This window comes from Pelobates fuscus, chromosome 2 (genome assembly GCF_036172605.1).
Source record: "Pelobates fuscus isolate aPelFus1 chromosome 2, aPelFus1.pri, whole genome shotgun sequence".
In the NCBI taxonomy this organism is placed as follows: Eukaryota; Metazoa; Chordata; class Amphibia; order Anura; family Pelobatidae; genus Pelobates; species Pelobates fuscus.
In genome coordinates, this window is record NC_086318.1 from 290,079,545 (window position 1) to 290,096,179 (window position 16,635).

At 43.8% G+C, this 16,635-nt stretch overlaps 1 protein-coding gene across 1 annotated transcript in view; it reads left to right on the top strand.

Moving 5' to 3' along the window:
• Positions 1–5,665, top strand: part of LOC134586297 (protein unc-93 homolog A-like) — a gene marked incomplete at its 5' end in the record, with an annotated part of 45,955 nt that extends 40,290 nt beyond the window's left edge. Inside the window, one exon of the mRNA XM_063441779.1 lies at positions 5,583–5,665. Within this exon, the coding sequence (XP_063297849.1) occupies positions 5,583–5,665 (83 nt within the window). The remainder of the gene's footprint in view (positions 1–5,582) is intronic.
• Positions 5,666–16,635: the final 10,970 nt, after the last annotated feature.

The following is a 16,635-nucleotide window of genomic DNA, read 5'->3' on the forward strand; positions in this document are numbered from 1 at the left end:
CACAGAGACACTAGGGACACTGACACATGGAGACACAGCCACTTGGAAACTAGGTGACACTGGGAGACACTGGCTGGGAGACTCGGAGACACTGGGGGACATGGGGACATGGTTTCTCAGTGTCCCCATGTCTCCCAGCATCCCCAAGTCTCACAGCATCCTCATGTCTCCCAGTGTCCCCTCGTGTCTCCCAGTGTCCCCTTGTGTCTCTCAGTGTCCCTATGTGTCTCATAGTGTCCCTATGTGTCATCATGCCTCCTAGTGTCTGTGTCCCCATGTCTCCCAGTGTCCCCATGTCACTAGGGGATACTAGGGGGACACAGAGACATTGAGACACAGAGACACTGAGACACTTGGGGACACTGGGTGATATGGGAGCACTTGTGGATACAGACATGGGGAAATTGACACTAGGGACACTAAGAGACATAGGGACACAGACACTGCCAGACTAGGGGACACTGGAAGACACAGGGACACAGAGACACTGGAAGACATGGGGACACTAAGACATTTGGGGACACTTAGAGACATGGGGACACAGACACTGAGAGACATGGGGACACTGGGAGACATGTGGACTCTGAGAGACATGGGGACACTGAGAGACTAGGGGACACTGAGAGACTAGGGGACACTGTGTCCTGATGTCTCCAAGTGGCACCAAGTTTCCCAGTGTCCTCAAGTCTCTCAGTGTCCCCATGTCTCAGTGTCCTTATGTCTCCCAGTGTCTCCTAGTGTCCCCTAATGTCTCTGTCTCCCTGCAGCCTTTCCCCCAGCCCTCACTTACCTAAACTGTGGGCTGTCTCTGCAGGCTGGGAGCTGCTGTTTTGACTCTGTCCTGTGTAGCTGCTCCCCTGCGGATCAGTGAGTAGAGAGAGGCAGACATATGCTGTAACTTCCTATCCCTCCTTTTCTCCACATACAGTGACCCCTACTGGCGGGTGCTGGTATTGCAGAGTAATGTCAGTTTATACTGAGAAAAATACCTGCATTTGTACTACCGGTATTATTGCAATACCGGCACGTCCAGGTAGCCTCAAATACTGGATAAAATACCGGCCAGGTGGCAACCTTACCGGCAGTGGGTAAAAAAAAAAATAACAATTTCTTTTTTTTCAATTCAATGTGCCTATTCCATGGGCATGGGCCTGGAGCTGCAGCTCCATCAGCCCCTATGTTAATCCGGCGCATAATAGTATTTCAAATGCTAACTTGCATAGTCATGGGCAGGGTTCTCTAATTTTTTTATTTTTATTTTAAGATTTATTTCCTAAACAGGAAATTGTAATCAACTAAAAAAAAGTATTCTGATACCCTGGCTTAAATACTCAAAATGTAATTTTAGATCCGTTGCAGAATTGTTTTTCAGAACAGTTTTTTATCTAGATTATGCAGCTTGCTTTTTAGTTTACCATAATGCAACATTCAGTAAATAAAACACATAGTAATGTCTAACTGTAAAATATTGCATAGATTTTGAAACCAATACCTGCATATTTATTATTATTATTATTATTATCATCATTATTATTATTGGTATTTATATAGCGCCAACTAATTTTGCAGCGCTTTGCAATATTATGAAAGGGATAAATTTACAATAAATGAGACAATTACACAGTGACACATGGCACTGCTCAAACAAGCTTATGTTTGTTATTATTATTCTTAATAACTTTTTTTTTTTTTACAGCTTTTTATGGTGTTTTGTTTGCTGACCACAAAGAAGCTGCTTTTTCTAATTACCGTCTATGGGAGTCTATTGGATTTCTAATATCCTTTGCTTATAGCAATTTCTTGTGTGTCTATGTAAAGCTCTACATAGTATTAGCCATCATGATTTTTGGCATGACTCTTTATTTAGTAGTTGAGCTTTTAGAATACAAAAAATCATTGAGTAGACCTGAAAACACAGCAGCAATAGCTGCAAACCAATAATCTTGGGATAGAAGTTTCTTCTCAGAGTTTCTTGTATTACTGCCCATTGTATAAAACTAAAAGCTAAGCACCATGTTAATATTTAAGAATACAAATACCTTATCTTGCTTTTAATACAATTTTACAATTTACATAATAAACACATGTATTAGGAAATATACACCATGATGTGGACAACTGACTTCTAACAAAGAGTAAACAGACTTTAAAAATATGTTTATTTATTTTTTACCTAAAATATACATGTTTTTTCTTCAAATTCGGAATTGGAAATCTGAATGGCAACATTTAGACTAAAATAGTTGATTCTGAACAGGAACAGGCACCAGATCAATAGAAGCAGGGTTCTACCATACTAGGCAGGACCCAAGGTGCAGACTGTGGAGAGGCCCCTGAGACAGTCTAGCACATAGTGGCCAGTTGTAAAATGTTAGCAGGAACAGCTTACACTGAATGGCACAGTCAATTTGCTGGGATTGTGTACCGAAACATCTTTCCAAACACATCTTTCCACAACTACCTTTTGTGGGAGATTCCACAAAAGGCAGTTGAGAATGACAGGGCTTAGTTCCTGTGGGACTTTCAGGTCCAGACAGACAAGCAAGTACTGGCCAACCTACCTGACATCATGATGGTATGATGGTAGATAAGAAACAAAAGGAAAGCAGTGGTGGTGGATGTTGCAATACTACTACCATCAAGAAGATAAAAAAGGAGAAAATGGACAAATACCATGGACTGAAAGCAGAGCTAGAAATCATGTGGAAAGTCAAGGCAGTAGTAGTCCCAGTTTTGATAGTAGCACTCAGAGCTGTGACCCCCAAGTTGGGGGAGTGGTTTCAACAGATTCCATGTGGGACATCTGAGATCACTGTCCAGTAGAGTGCAGTTTTTGAAACAGCTAATATACCATACAGAACCCCCAGACTCCCAGGAATATATATCTCAATTATAAATGATAGCACGCCAAGCACTTGTAAAATATAACTTTTATTTACCTTTTAGTTAAAAATTGGTCAACGTTTCAGCTCGATTCCCTCAAGCTTTCATCAGGACATAATGTGCACACACACAAACTCAAAATTTAAAGTATAAAAATCAAATCTACTCATCCCCACCTGTGCTGCATCTGACTCCTAGGATGCCCCCGACCTGGAACTGCCACAGGCTACCTGACGTGAGTCTACAACCACGGGGCGTCACGCTCAATGACGCAGCCTGGGGTAGTTGCCAAGAAAACCTATACACAAAAGTAAAATGTAAATATCACACAGATTTAAAAAGTAATCGCAGTAATCAAAACTGCATCACGGCAGGTGAATGGAGTATATACATCAATGTTCAATAAACACAATCAATAAACTCATCCTCTTAATGCTTGATTATCATATATGCTTACAATATAGCTTTATAGGAATCAGAAAGTCCGGGTCGGAGGCTGGACCCACATCAACAAGAGAACATCACCTTATAACCAATTGTTGCCGAAGGTATGCCGACCCTGGTTTTCCATATTTAACCACCAGAGGGCGTACAGATGAAATCCAACTCCTATCACTGCTATCAGTCTATTGATGAAATCATGCACTAATCTTAGTGCAAAAACCGGACTGATGGAATTATTGACAGTAGAGGTGGTGATACTAGTTAATAGCAAAAATACAACACCTTATTAAATTGTGACCTGGTATTACCGTCTAATCAATACAGGCAAAGACACCGCCTGCTCCGCTGGGCGAACCGCTCCACGGCCGACATTATCCTACTCCAGGAGACGCATTATGAACAATCCAGAGCATCCCCCCTTCTCAATAGACACTACAGGGAGTGCCACTTAGCAAACTCCCCAACTGGAAAGAAAAACGGAGTAGCCGTCATGGTCTGCAACTCCTGCCCTCTTAAATTTACGTGCACAGTGACAGACCCACAGGGCCGATACATAACCCTGTCGGGACACATAGGACCCCACAGATACGCAATATCCTCCATCTATGCCCCTACCCTCCCAGACTCCAACTTCTGGAACACCCTCCAAACCCACCACAGCATCTTCCCATCGCACCATATGATCATAGGTGGAGACTTAAACGCAACCCTGTCCCCCGAAGTATATACCCTGGGCACAAGACCCCAACCAACAAACCGCACAGACAAAATGCTGCAAGCATTCGTGACACGAACGCAACTAATAGACACGTGGAGAATGCTACACCCCACCACCGCAGACTTCATCTTTTTCTCACACCCCCACTCCTCGTACTCACGCATCGACATGTTCATCACATCTCCCTCCCTACTCCCCCATATCACAAACGCATCGATAGGCTCGTGGTCGGACCACGCAGAGATCCTCCTTCAATTCACCATCCCAAATACCACCAAAGCATGGTCCTGGAGACTCAACCCAACACACCTCCACAACACAACCATCAAGGAAGCCATCTGACAAGACATCACTGAATACTTCGATCTCAATAAAAACTCAGTCACCTCAGCGGGCACCCTATGGGCTGCCCATAAAGCCGTCATTAGAGGCAAACTAATTGCAGCAGCTACGGCACATAAAAAGAAACAACTAACAGAACTTGAAACACATCTCACAGCCCTCAGAGCCACAGAACTCCTGCACAAAACAAACCCTAGCCCTACCCTGACGGCCCAACTGCAAACACATAGACAAAACATACAAAAATTCATGGCACAAGACTCTAAAAAAGCACTCCAACGGACGAGACAAATGTTTTACGAAAAATCAAACAAGGCAGACACACTACTAGCCCACAGGCTACGCCAGAGACAAAGTGCCAAACACATAACCCAAATAAAAACACCAGATGGACAATTGCACATGCTACCACATCAAATCGCGAACGCCTTTCAAAGCTACTATGCCTCGCTCTATGACCACGCCCCTGAAACACGACAGGACCCCACCTCCATGAGGACGAAAATAGAGACGTGCCCTCACTAACAGAAGAGGGACGCCAAACACTCAACACACCAATCACCACTGAGGAGATTGCACAAGCGATAAAATTCCTGAAGCCAAACAAATGCCTGGGCCCTGATGGCTACTCCGGCCTCTACTATAAAACTTACCCAATGGAACTCCTTACGCAGCTTCTAACACTGTTCACCTCCATCATGGACGGCGATTCCCCCCCCCCCCCCCCAGACATGTTACGGGCAAACATCTGCCTAATACCGAAACCCGACAAAAACCACCAAGACCCAGGCCACTACAAACCAATCTCAATACTCAATACTGACATCAAAATCTTCACAAAACTACTAGCCAACCGACTACACCCATTCCTCCCCAAACTGATACATCTGCCAAGCATGTGACAACACTAGGAGAACGTTCGACCTCATCTGGTTAGCAAACCGTCGTAAGCACCCCACACTCCTCCTCTCCCTTGACGCAGAGAAGGCATTCGACTGCATCCTCTGGCCCTACCTATTTGCAACCCTCGATAAAATGGGTTTTCCTGTGACTTTCATAGAAATGATCAAAGGACTATACTCCCAACCCACAGCAAACATTCTCATCCTGAACGCCCAACCCCCCACCTTTACGATTCACAACGGCATACGAAAAGGCTGCCCCCTTTCCCCTCTTCTCTTCTCCCTTTCCCTAGAACCCCTCTTACAGACAATCCGACAGAACAAAGCCATCACCGGCATCAAGCTTCGGGGCAAAGAATACAAAGTAGCAGCCTAAGCGGACGATCTACTGCTAACACTGACAGAACCCACATCCGCCCTCCCCCCACTACTGGCCCTCCTAGATGACTACGCGAAAGTGTCGGGCTACAAAGAAGCAAAACAGAAGCCCTACCAATCCACATCCCTACCAACACACTAGAGGCACTCAAATCAGAATATCCATTCAGATATGAACCGCAATGCATACATTAACTAGGAACACGATTACCGGCGGAACTGCACTTAACGTATCAACTCAACTACCTCCCACTACTAACTAAAGCGACCCAAGACCTAGAAACTTGGCAACACCTTTTGATCTCCTAGCTGGGGCAACTGGCATCAATACAAATGAACCTCCTCCTGCGCTTCCTATACCTCTTTCAGGCCACACCCATACCCATATCCAAAACGGACTTCAAATCATTACAGACTCGTATTGACAAATTAATATGGGCAGGGAAAAAAACAAGAGTAAAGAGAGCAACACTGTACGTACCACACAAGATGGGGGGCCTAGGCCTCCCCAACTTCTGGGACTACCACCAAGCAGCCCAGCTTGCACAAATCCAGAACCTACATGCCCCCACGGGGCACAAGATCTGGGTGGACCTCGAGCATGATCTACTCGGCCGGGACTTCCCCTCCCTACTTTTATGGCTACCCAAACAAGACAGACCACAGACTCCCCCCACAACCCCAGCACTAACGCACTCTATACAATTATGGGATCGGACCACTCGCAAACATGACATAATCAACTCCCCATCCCCACTGACACCAATACTGCGTAACACCCAATTCGAACCGGGAATGACCCCCAAAGATTTTGCACGGTACGAAGACAATAACCTGGTCAGATTTTACCACTTTTTCAAAGGGCCACAACTGATCCCCTTTCTGGACCTCCCGAACACCACACCACTCACCACGTTCGACCATTTTCGCTTTCTACAAATCACCAAATACCATCCAACCACCAAGCAGCCACCACACCAACCAGGACCTTCGAAAGGATGTGCATGCACACCCCAATACAAAAACGGCAGATATCCATCATATATGGCATTCTCCACAACTCCACCTCCCACGAGGCCCTCTCATACACAGCGGCTTGGGAAAGAGACATTGGACACCCGGAAGACCCCTGAGACTGGAAGGACGTATGGGAAGCCACAGCTTCACTCACCATCTGCGTCACACACAAGACCATGTTCCGATGGTATATCACCCCCCTGAGACTGAAACAAATGCGTTTCTCCACCTCAGACCGGTGTTGGAAAGGTTGTGGGGAACAGGGTACACACCTCCACCTCTGGTGGAAATGCCCCCAAATTGCCCCACTATGGAGAGAGATAGCCCAAACAATAAACGGGGCACTCCACCCGGGCCCAAAAACAAACTGACAGCCCGGGTGGCACTCGCCACACGAAGAACCATAGCCAGACACTGGGGCAGTGTTGCGGTCACCGGCCCGCCAAGCCTCACGGTCGTGCCCGACCGGCACGACCGCTCTGACTACACGAGCTTACCTGCTCGTCGGCGAGCCGGGAACCGCGCATGTAGTTCTTCCGGGCATCACGCCCGAATCCAATATGGCGCCGACCACGTGGTCGCGTCTATGGATAGCCCCGCCCCTGAGAATTATACTAACGTGTGCGTGACGTCACGACGTCAACGCACACGCACGTTCTGGGGTCAGAGGTCGCCCTCTGACCAATCATAGCTTAGAGAGGGGTATTTAAACCCCTAATTCACCCTAGTACTTTGCCATGTCGTGGTTTCAGTTTCCTGGTTTCCTGAAAGTGCTAGTTTCGTGTTTCTGATTTCCTGGTATCCTGATCCTTGGCGTTTCCCTGGTTATTCCGATCTCTGGTTTCCCTGACTTGGCTTGTCTTATCGGTATTGAGTATTTTCTGGCTTCCTTGACCTCGGCTTTCCCTTTGACCATTCTCTGTCTCTAGCGTATTAGTCCGGCCATTCTAAGGTCCGGTTTACGCTCTGTCCTGTTATTTTTCCTTTTCTGACTTATGTATATGTTTACATAGTTTCTGCGTGCTGGACCACATTACTAGTCGTGACAGGCAGCAACGCTACCCCCTCCATGCCCTCCATGCCCGAAGTACACCAAAGAATAGAAGAGGCCGTAGAAATGGACAGGCTATCGGCCCTGATCCACAACACGACCAACTCTTTCCACAAGATATGGGACCCATGGATAACGAGAGTGGCAATAATGCCATAACCTCCTTAACACATGACCCCCACCACCCAACCCCCCCACCCCCCACAACCCCCTTTTTTGACACAAATTGACGAGTCACGCGCCACGGACACCAACCTGGCATAATCACACCCCGGAAACACACAACATAAAACCGAAAATGAAAGGACGGAACCTAAATTCCCCCTTCCTGCCCAGACAAGTTAAAAGCAACCCCAAAACAGAGGGGCCCAGCTCAAGCAGACACCGACAAGGAAAGTGCATGCACCGCACCCCCACACCTAGCCCCCACAGCTAGAACCAGAACCCCACATAAAACACTCACCACGACTAGTTCCACACCCCCGCACCACAGTACAACCCCAAACACACACACGATCGATCCACGACACCAAGCCCCGATCACTCATCCCCTCCCCACAGGACAATAGACATCAGCGACGGTCAGACGCAATGACCCGACACTATACACGAACGGAAAAACACACAATAACCCCTCCTAACACCCTGACTTCCACACCGATCAAGAACAATTAAGACGCAACACCAAACTGCTAAGACAGAGATGGTACGCAACCGAAGATGACCAGACTCAAAACCTCCTGGCATCAACACCTGTCACGGCACCCCACCCCCCCATTCCTATTCTGTACCCTACCCCAGCCCTTAGAGCTACAACAGTGACAAATGAGACGGACAGCCTACTACTATGTGAGCAAACAACCGCTACTGTAACTAGAGAAGAAAAGATACTAAAACGCTGTATATGTAACAATCAGCATAACTATGATTTACAAACTCTGTAACTCTAACCCCACTCCAAGTTTTTTTTTCCTGTACCCAACCCCTGGTGAAAATATAAAACTGCAAAATAAAGAATTTATATAATACAAGACACTAATTCCACTAGGGTTCCTTAAAGCTTCAGGAACTCATCTCAACGAACTACCTTCTTATTGCATTCCTTAAAGCTACAGGAACTCGCCTCAACGAACTACCTTCTTATTGCATTCCTTAAAGCTACAGGAACTCGTCTCAACAAACTACCTTCTTATTGTATTCCTTAAAGCTACAGGAACTCTCCTCATCACCTTATTCTGCATGTTGTGTTCCTTAAAGCTACATGAACTCTTCTCATCAAACTATCTCTATATTGTGTTCCTTAAGTCTACATGAATTTCCCCATCGACCTATACTCTCATTACTTCCTCAAACACTTATCTGCAGTTGAGTTCCACTCCAAATCCATAGGAAGCATAACACAAGACAAGGTGGCAGTGGATTATAAGGAACACAGAGTCTACAAGTGGTTAAGTGGCACAAGTGACCTCCCAAGGTTTGCAAGAAAGAGGAGACCAATCTGTAAACCCAGGCTGTATACAATAGATAAGACGTCTGGGGAATCAAGTTCTAAAATAACATTACTTAGTAAGGGTTTATCGTTTGTACCCACAGCCAGACCTAATCCACTAGATTGGGAAGTCGAATTGTACAAATTTGGCAGAACATTGAGACTTAACGATTTCTTCAAGAACAAACCTACCCCTTTGGAGGAACAGACTACAAGATTTAAGAAAAAGAGCATCTTTGATCCAATGCCGAATCAAGCTGCTATAAAAACCTTTTTGAAATCAGTACAAAAGGAGACCTCTGACCATCTCAAGACTATACATCCACATCATTCTAATTGTTCCAAACAAGACAGAGAGATTATCAAGTCCTTGGTTATTGATAAGAATATCATTATTAGATCGTCGGACAAGGGTGGGGGGATCGTCATCCAAGACTACAGTAAATACAGGTTGGAAATAATGCACCAATTATTGGATTCTGGCACCTACTTGAAATTGAAAGTGAAATGCTTAATTGAGGTTAGTTTACAGTGGGGTCTGGAACAGTGAATTTCTACAACAGTCAAATCCGAGGACACCAGTGAATCATACACTCCACAAGATCCACAAGAACCTCCAGGACCCCCGGGGAGACCGATTGTGTCAGCAGTTGGTGGAATTTTAGAACCGTTGGCAAGATGGTTAGATTTCGTTTTTAAGGAAACAATTGAAAACCTACCCACGTACATCAAGGATACCCCAAGCTTCATTCAACTTATCTTTCCTTTGATCTTACCAATGGAACCAATATCATTGGTCACCTGCGATGTGAAGAGCCTATACACGATCATACCCCATGCAGGTGGGGTACAACACATAAGACAGATTCTTCTCAATTCAGAGAAATACAAAGGTCCATCAATAGATTATGTCACGGATCTTCTAGAATTGGTCCTCATGCTTAATTATGTTCAATTTGAATTGGATTGGTATAGACAAATAGCAGGCACATCAATAGGAGCATCTATGACTCCAATGTATGCCAATGGCTACCTGTTCATATTTGAATACCAATACATATTGGAGCTTTTTAAGGATATAATTTTAGTAGGTTGTTTAGGGTTTTTTAAAAACCTATCTTTGGGTAAGAGATTCAAATGGTATTATTATTATTTGTTTGGCCTTCTTTTGGACCTAGTGTCCTCCACCCTCTATTAATGTAGGGCTTTAAATAAATAGCTAAATAAATATTATTGGAATGGTCACCCCCTAACCACTCATTTTGGTGTCTAGTGGTCCCCAAACCCCTAGCAAACCTTTTAAAATTAATTATCCCCTACCTAACTCAACCAAATAATAGTGAGGGCCAATAAAAATCATAACTATAAAATTAAAAATTAAACTTACCATCTGAAGTCTTCTTTCTCTTTTTTTCACCTGCCCCCAAAAAGGCCAAAATAAAATAAATAGGATTCCACAATAGGAGGGTGAGACACCAGGAAGACTATGGAGGCTGATCTCGGCCATCTCGGAAGTGACGCGTCAGTGGGCGGAGCTTTGAGTTGCTGAATATGATAACAAAGATGACATCACCTTGTGGGTGAGGTTATACTGTCGGAATGGCGCCAAATTTGAATATATAAACAGTGGAAGGTAGGGGAGTCCTATACACCTGAGGAAGACTTTTTTAAGTTTAAACATGTTGTGTGTGGACTCTATGGGGAATATTCTTTGCTGAAGGCACCTTACTTTGATGTAAGAACTTTTATGTATGTGTTTTAATAAATTGATGTCTTTTTAACTTTGAATGTTCTCATATTCACTTGTATATGGTGGAGAACATATCCAGTGGACTTTGTCTAATCTACACTGATTTACCTGAGCCAGTGTTCCACAGGCTCACTAAAATGTCAGTGAGATATTGGCACATATCTTGCATATGCACTTTATATATTGATCAAACTATATTACCCTACGTCAGCCACCATCTTTTACAGCTGTATCTGATAAAGAATATACATAAGGGTATTTATACCATCTTATACGTGTTATTTTTTCACAGTGTGTGCCACCCACTATATGTTTTCTATTTTCTCAAATTAAAATAAACTACAGCGAATAATGCCATGTCTAACGCTATGTCTTTTTGTGACAAACTAGTGTCACAGTGACAAACTAGAATACAGTGGTAAGTGCAATATCACTAAGTATGGCACTGCTCATTTGCAGTCAAGAGGCAGAAATCGGGGACAGCACAAAGTCAGAAACAGCAGGACTCATCAGCACACTACAGAGTAGCTAAAGCAGGGCTCACCTGCACTAGAAGCAAACTGAAGTAAGCCAAAGGGCTCTGCAGAAACATTAACCAGCTGCAGTAGGCCCCAGACAGAGCACGCACACAAGCAACAATAGAAAAACATGGCCAATTCCAAAATGGCCACTGTAATCTTGCAATCGTGATGGCGCAATTACAAGGAAAAAGAGGAATGCTCCAACAACACGGCTGCTCCAACAACAAAAAACTGGGGGTGCATTTTTTTAGGTGAACAAAAAACTAAATAAAGCTTTTGTTGAGTAGGTAACATGTTACTTGTGTGCCATTGTGTTACTTGCTCCTGATGTAGTGGGAGACAGCTATATGGAGTTGAGTGAGGGGAGGGAGAAATTGCAAATATATATGGAGTGTGTATGTGCATTTGCATGCATGTGTGTATGTCAATGTGTTTTATATGTGTATATAAGTATGTTTTATTGTGTATATATGGATACATATATATTTTTGCAAAGCAAGTAATGTGAGAAGGCATGAATCCAATTTCATCACTCCTACCTGTTTATCAAAAATACAGCTATAAGAAACATAGCACACACACCTGAAACAATATAATTGCTTTACAGAATTAACAGGTAAGGGGATTGGGTAACAGTATCCCAATATCTGTAGTTCATACAATAATAAAAAAATTGACGATCAACGTTCTAACTGCAATACTCACTGCTTAAACTGTTTCCATTGACTGTCCTCAAATCTTTTCTTTCCTGTGGTCATCTCCAAAGGGGCAGCTAGAGTGGAGAGACAGGATGCTAAACCCAATAAAAATCTGGTCTGAATTCCAAATATACACACAAAAAGAATTGATTGGGGGCACACCCAGAACATGGTTTTCTAAGTAGTGGTGCTGCTGCCAAGACCAAAATATATGCAAAATACATATAAGGGAACAATGCAAACACAAAAAACACAGTTTGAAATCTTACAAGACTACTTAAAATCACCTATCGTGGCAAGCAAATATGGGGATTCAGTTACACCATATTGTATTAAGCCCACGATTACATCACAATACCTCAGTATCAGTGGGTTCTACATTTCTTAGAAAAGAAGTCCGACATGATAAGTGAAGTGAAATAAGATTTAAAAAAATCTGGCAGTGAGCTTCAGTTTTAACCCTGAATTTGGGTACTACATGCATTGTGTACCCACATATAACTAATAAAACAGCATTTTTTTTTTGTGGACCCAGGATACACTTGGAAATTAGAGAAATCTCAATGTATCCTTCCTGGTAAAATATTTTATAAATAAATAAAATATTGTTTGCGCCAATTATATATCTGTTAAGTGCCCTCGCCAATGTATCTTTATGTTGTCCCATTGCTCCCTCATTGTCCCTACGTGGTGCCTCAGCTTAGTTTGGATGGCTTCTCTCACACACTTTGCTCCCTTATGGCCTGCATTTGGCATACACCCGCACACATATTTTTCGAACGTTGACTACTCATTTTTAGGCATTTCCCTGCACACACATTTCTCCCTTATGGCTCTGATTTTGTGAACCCCCTGCCCCCCCCCCCCCCCACCCCAATACACACATTTTTCAACATTGACTACTCATTTATAAACATTTCCCTCACACACATTGCTTCATCATGGCCCATGTGCAGAGCTCCCCCCCACACACCCACACATTGCGCAAACACTACAGGAGGAGGAGAGGAGGGTGTCTGTATGTATGCATGTGTCTCTGTAGCTATGTGTGTGTCTCTGTAGCTATGTATGTATGTGTGTGTGTGTCAATGTATCTGCATGTGTGTCAGTGTTGTCTGTGTATCTGTATGTGTGTCAGTGTTTGTATCTGTAGGAGTATCATTCTATGTATCTGAATGTGTGTCAATCTGTGTGTCGATGTATCTGCATATGTGTATTGTGTATATGTGCCTGTGTATCTGTGTGTTAGTTTGTGTCTGTGTATCAGCATGTGTGTCCATGTATGTATTTGTATGTGTTATCTGGTGTGTATCTGCATGTGTGTCACTGTATGCATCTGTGTGTCTATGTAACTGTGACCCCACCACACACACGCTGTCACTCCCCTTCCCCCTACCACACTCACAATAACTCCCAATCCTGTCACTTACCCATGACATCCATCACACTCACCTTCTCTAGCACTGTTACACCGAACCCCTCAATCCTGTCGCACTCATTCTCAATCACTCTGTCACATTTGCCCCCTTTCACGCTTCACACTCACCCTATCACATTAACCCCTCCAATTCTGTCATACTCATTCCCCCCATCCATTCTACAATCACTCTGTGCGGCGTGAATGAGACACATGGATAGACTAAGGGGCGTGAATATGACAAATGAAGGGCATGGGTATGAAATTTTGGCATCGAGGCCCAGTGGTTTCTAGGTACACCTCTGCCCACACGCCTTGCTCATGGGCCCTGTGTTAGGGTTTCTCTACTGTTTTAAACAGCAACCCTTCCTTGCTCTGTGTCTGAGCTATTCAGCTGGTTTTAACAATAAACTCCTTCATTACTGTTGCCACAGTTACTCACCTGGCAGTTAGTAGCTATAACCATTGCTAATCAATGCAGTCTATTTAGGCAGCAAGTCACAGTACCTCCTTGTCCTTGTGTGGTTTTCTGTTTACCAGAATATTTCCTGTTTCCTGTGTATTCCTGATTCATTACTTCTGGCCTGGTTCCTGACTTTGCTGTTCTCCGTTCTCCTAATTCCAGCTCGTCTGACTACTCACCTTGGTGCCTGACCCCTGCTTGCCTCCTGGACACACACATTAATGCCTCTTCCTGGCTATCCCCATTCTTGGTGAACTATGGATTTCAACCATCCATGTTGCCTGATACGTTCATGCCACAAGGGATACTGGCTTTGGAGGAACACTCCGTGCCACTTGGGTGCAGGTGCAGAATTCCTTGCGATGCTCAATGCAGAACTACAAGCTCCAGGCCAACCTCAGACGCCTACCAGCACCTTCCTATCAGGTCAGAGAGAGGGTCTGGTTGTCTTCCCTCAACCTATGGCCAACCTGACCTTCCTCCTAGCATGCACATCTCTAACGTATTCCATGTTTTCCTCTTGAAATCCTTAGTTTGTAATCACTACACAACCTCGGTGCCACGTCCACATCCTCTTCTGGTTGATAATCATGAAGAATATAAAATATGCAGCATCATGGATTCACGAGTGTTCAGAAAACATATCGAATACTTGGTGCCCTAGAAAGGGTATGTTCCAGAGGAATGCTCCTGGATTCCAGCCTCTGATGTTCATGCCCCATCTCTCATTCATTCCTTTCATGCCCACTTTCCCATGCAGAGGTGGGGGGTCATTGAGATGGAGGTACTGTCAGGGTGTCTCTGCTGTTTTAAACAGCAACCCTTCCTTACTCTGCATCTGAGATATTCAGCTGCTTTAACGATCAGCTCCTTCATTACTATTGCCACTGTTACTTAACTGGTTGTTATTAGCCAGCCCTGTTGCTAATCAGTGTAGCCTTAGCCTATATAGCAGCAAGTCCCAATACCTTCTTGCCCTTCTTGCATGATTTCCTGTTTCCAAGAAGATTTCTTGTTTCCTGTGTATTCATGGTTCCTGACTTCTGGCCTGGTTTCTGACTCCACTGCTTTCCGTTGTCCTGATTCCAAATTGTCTGACTACCCTCTTTGGTGCCTTCTGGACTTTGCTTTTGGATTATTTTCATTTTTTAAATAAAGGTGTTTTGCATTTACACTCTGTCTCAGTCACGTTCCTGGTCCCTAACACACCTGGTCCCTAGTGTGTTCCCCACCTCTAGGCTCACCTCTATTGCTCACTCATGGTACCCCTATTGCCACCTGTGTCCATTACATTATGCCCCTCATTCACACAGCTCATTTATGTGTTCAGAACCCCTCCCCCCCCTCTCCACAACATATATTGTTGCCTGTGGTCTTTATATATTAGTTATAAAAAGCCATTTATTTACTCATAGTGTCTCTTCACACACATATTGACCCATGTGGCCATAATAAAATGCCCCTCTTCCAATTCCATTTTGGTGTACACATTTTGTCTCCCGTTGCCAATGTATATTTCTCCCCCGTTCATAAAAAAAGCATCTTGCGCAATAGCCACACATATAAGTCCCTTCCATCCTGTTCTCAAAAAGCCCCTTTTGTGTCCAATTCCCACCCTCAACATCATAAAAAATTACACTTACCTTCCTAGCTGCTGCGGTTGTTGCCAGTGGTCAGAAGGGTCTGAACCAAGGTTAGTCTCCACATAGGTGTTAGGTGTTGTGGTTTTATGACCTGAGATGGCATATTTAGCTACAGGGAGGTACAGCCCTTGCCTACATTTTATCTGGGGCTTCTCTTTATTGCATTTGGTAATGCCAACTCGTTGGTGTTCAACAAGAGGAACAGGATTATTGAATGCAGTCATACTAAGCATGACTTGATGAGAATAGGTGTAAATAGTTGTAACTATATATCAAATTGACTGATATATGTGATCTCGTCAACTAATTCTGCTTGAAGAAATCATGCATGATCCTAGTGCACAGCCCCCTCCTGAATTTGAAAATCTACAGCAGATTGAACATTTTTGGACAGGTACCCAGGATCTATTTTTACTGGGACATAGCCCCAAAATGTAGGACTGGAAAATGTGGGAATGCTGGCACATATGGTTTACTATAGCTTACTATTTATGTTGATGGTAAATTATATTCCTTCCAGTATTCATTAATTGATAGCTGTTTTCTACAATTATCTCTGCTACGGTATATTAAGATGTAGTCTTGTGAGTTTCCCATATGTCATGAGATGTAAGTCATACAAGAAGCATAATGTTGATATATTTTGTTGCCGACCCTTCACCTCCTATGAACAAGTAAATAGAACACATGGAGAGTTAAACATCAACATTATACTGAGTCATAAGATAAATGTCACAAGCATGCCTCAGTGTAGGTATAGTATAATTGATAAACCAAAAAATAGAGTGTGCTTTTGGTTTTTGGATTATGTATGTGTTTTGAGCTTTTCACATTATAGAGTGCCAGTATCATTACTGTATATATCCATTTTAGAGATATTTATCACCATACTTTTACTTGTATCTTTTGCATATATAGT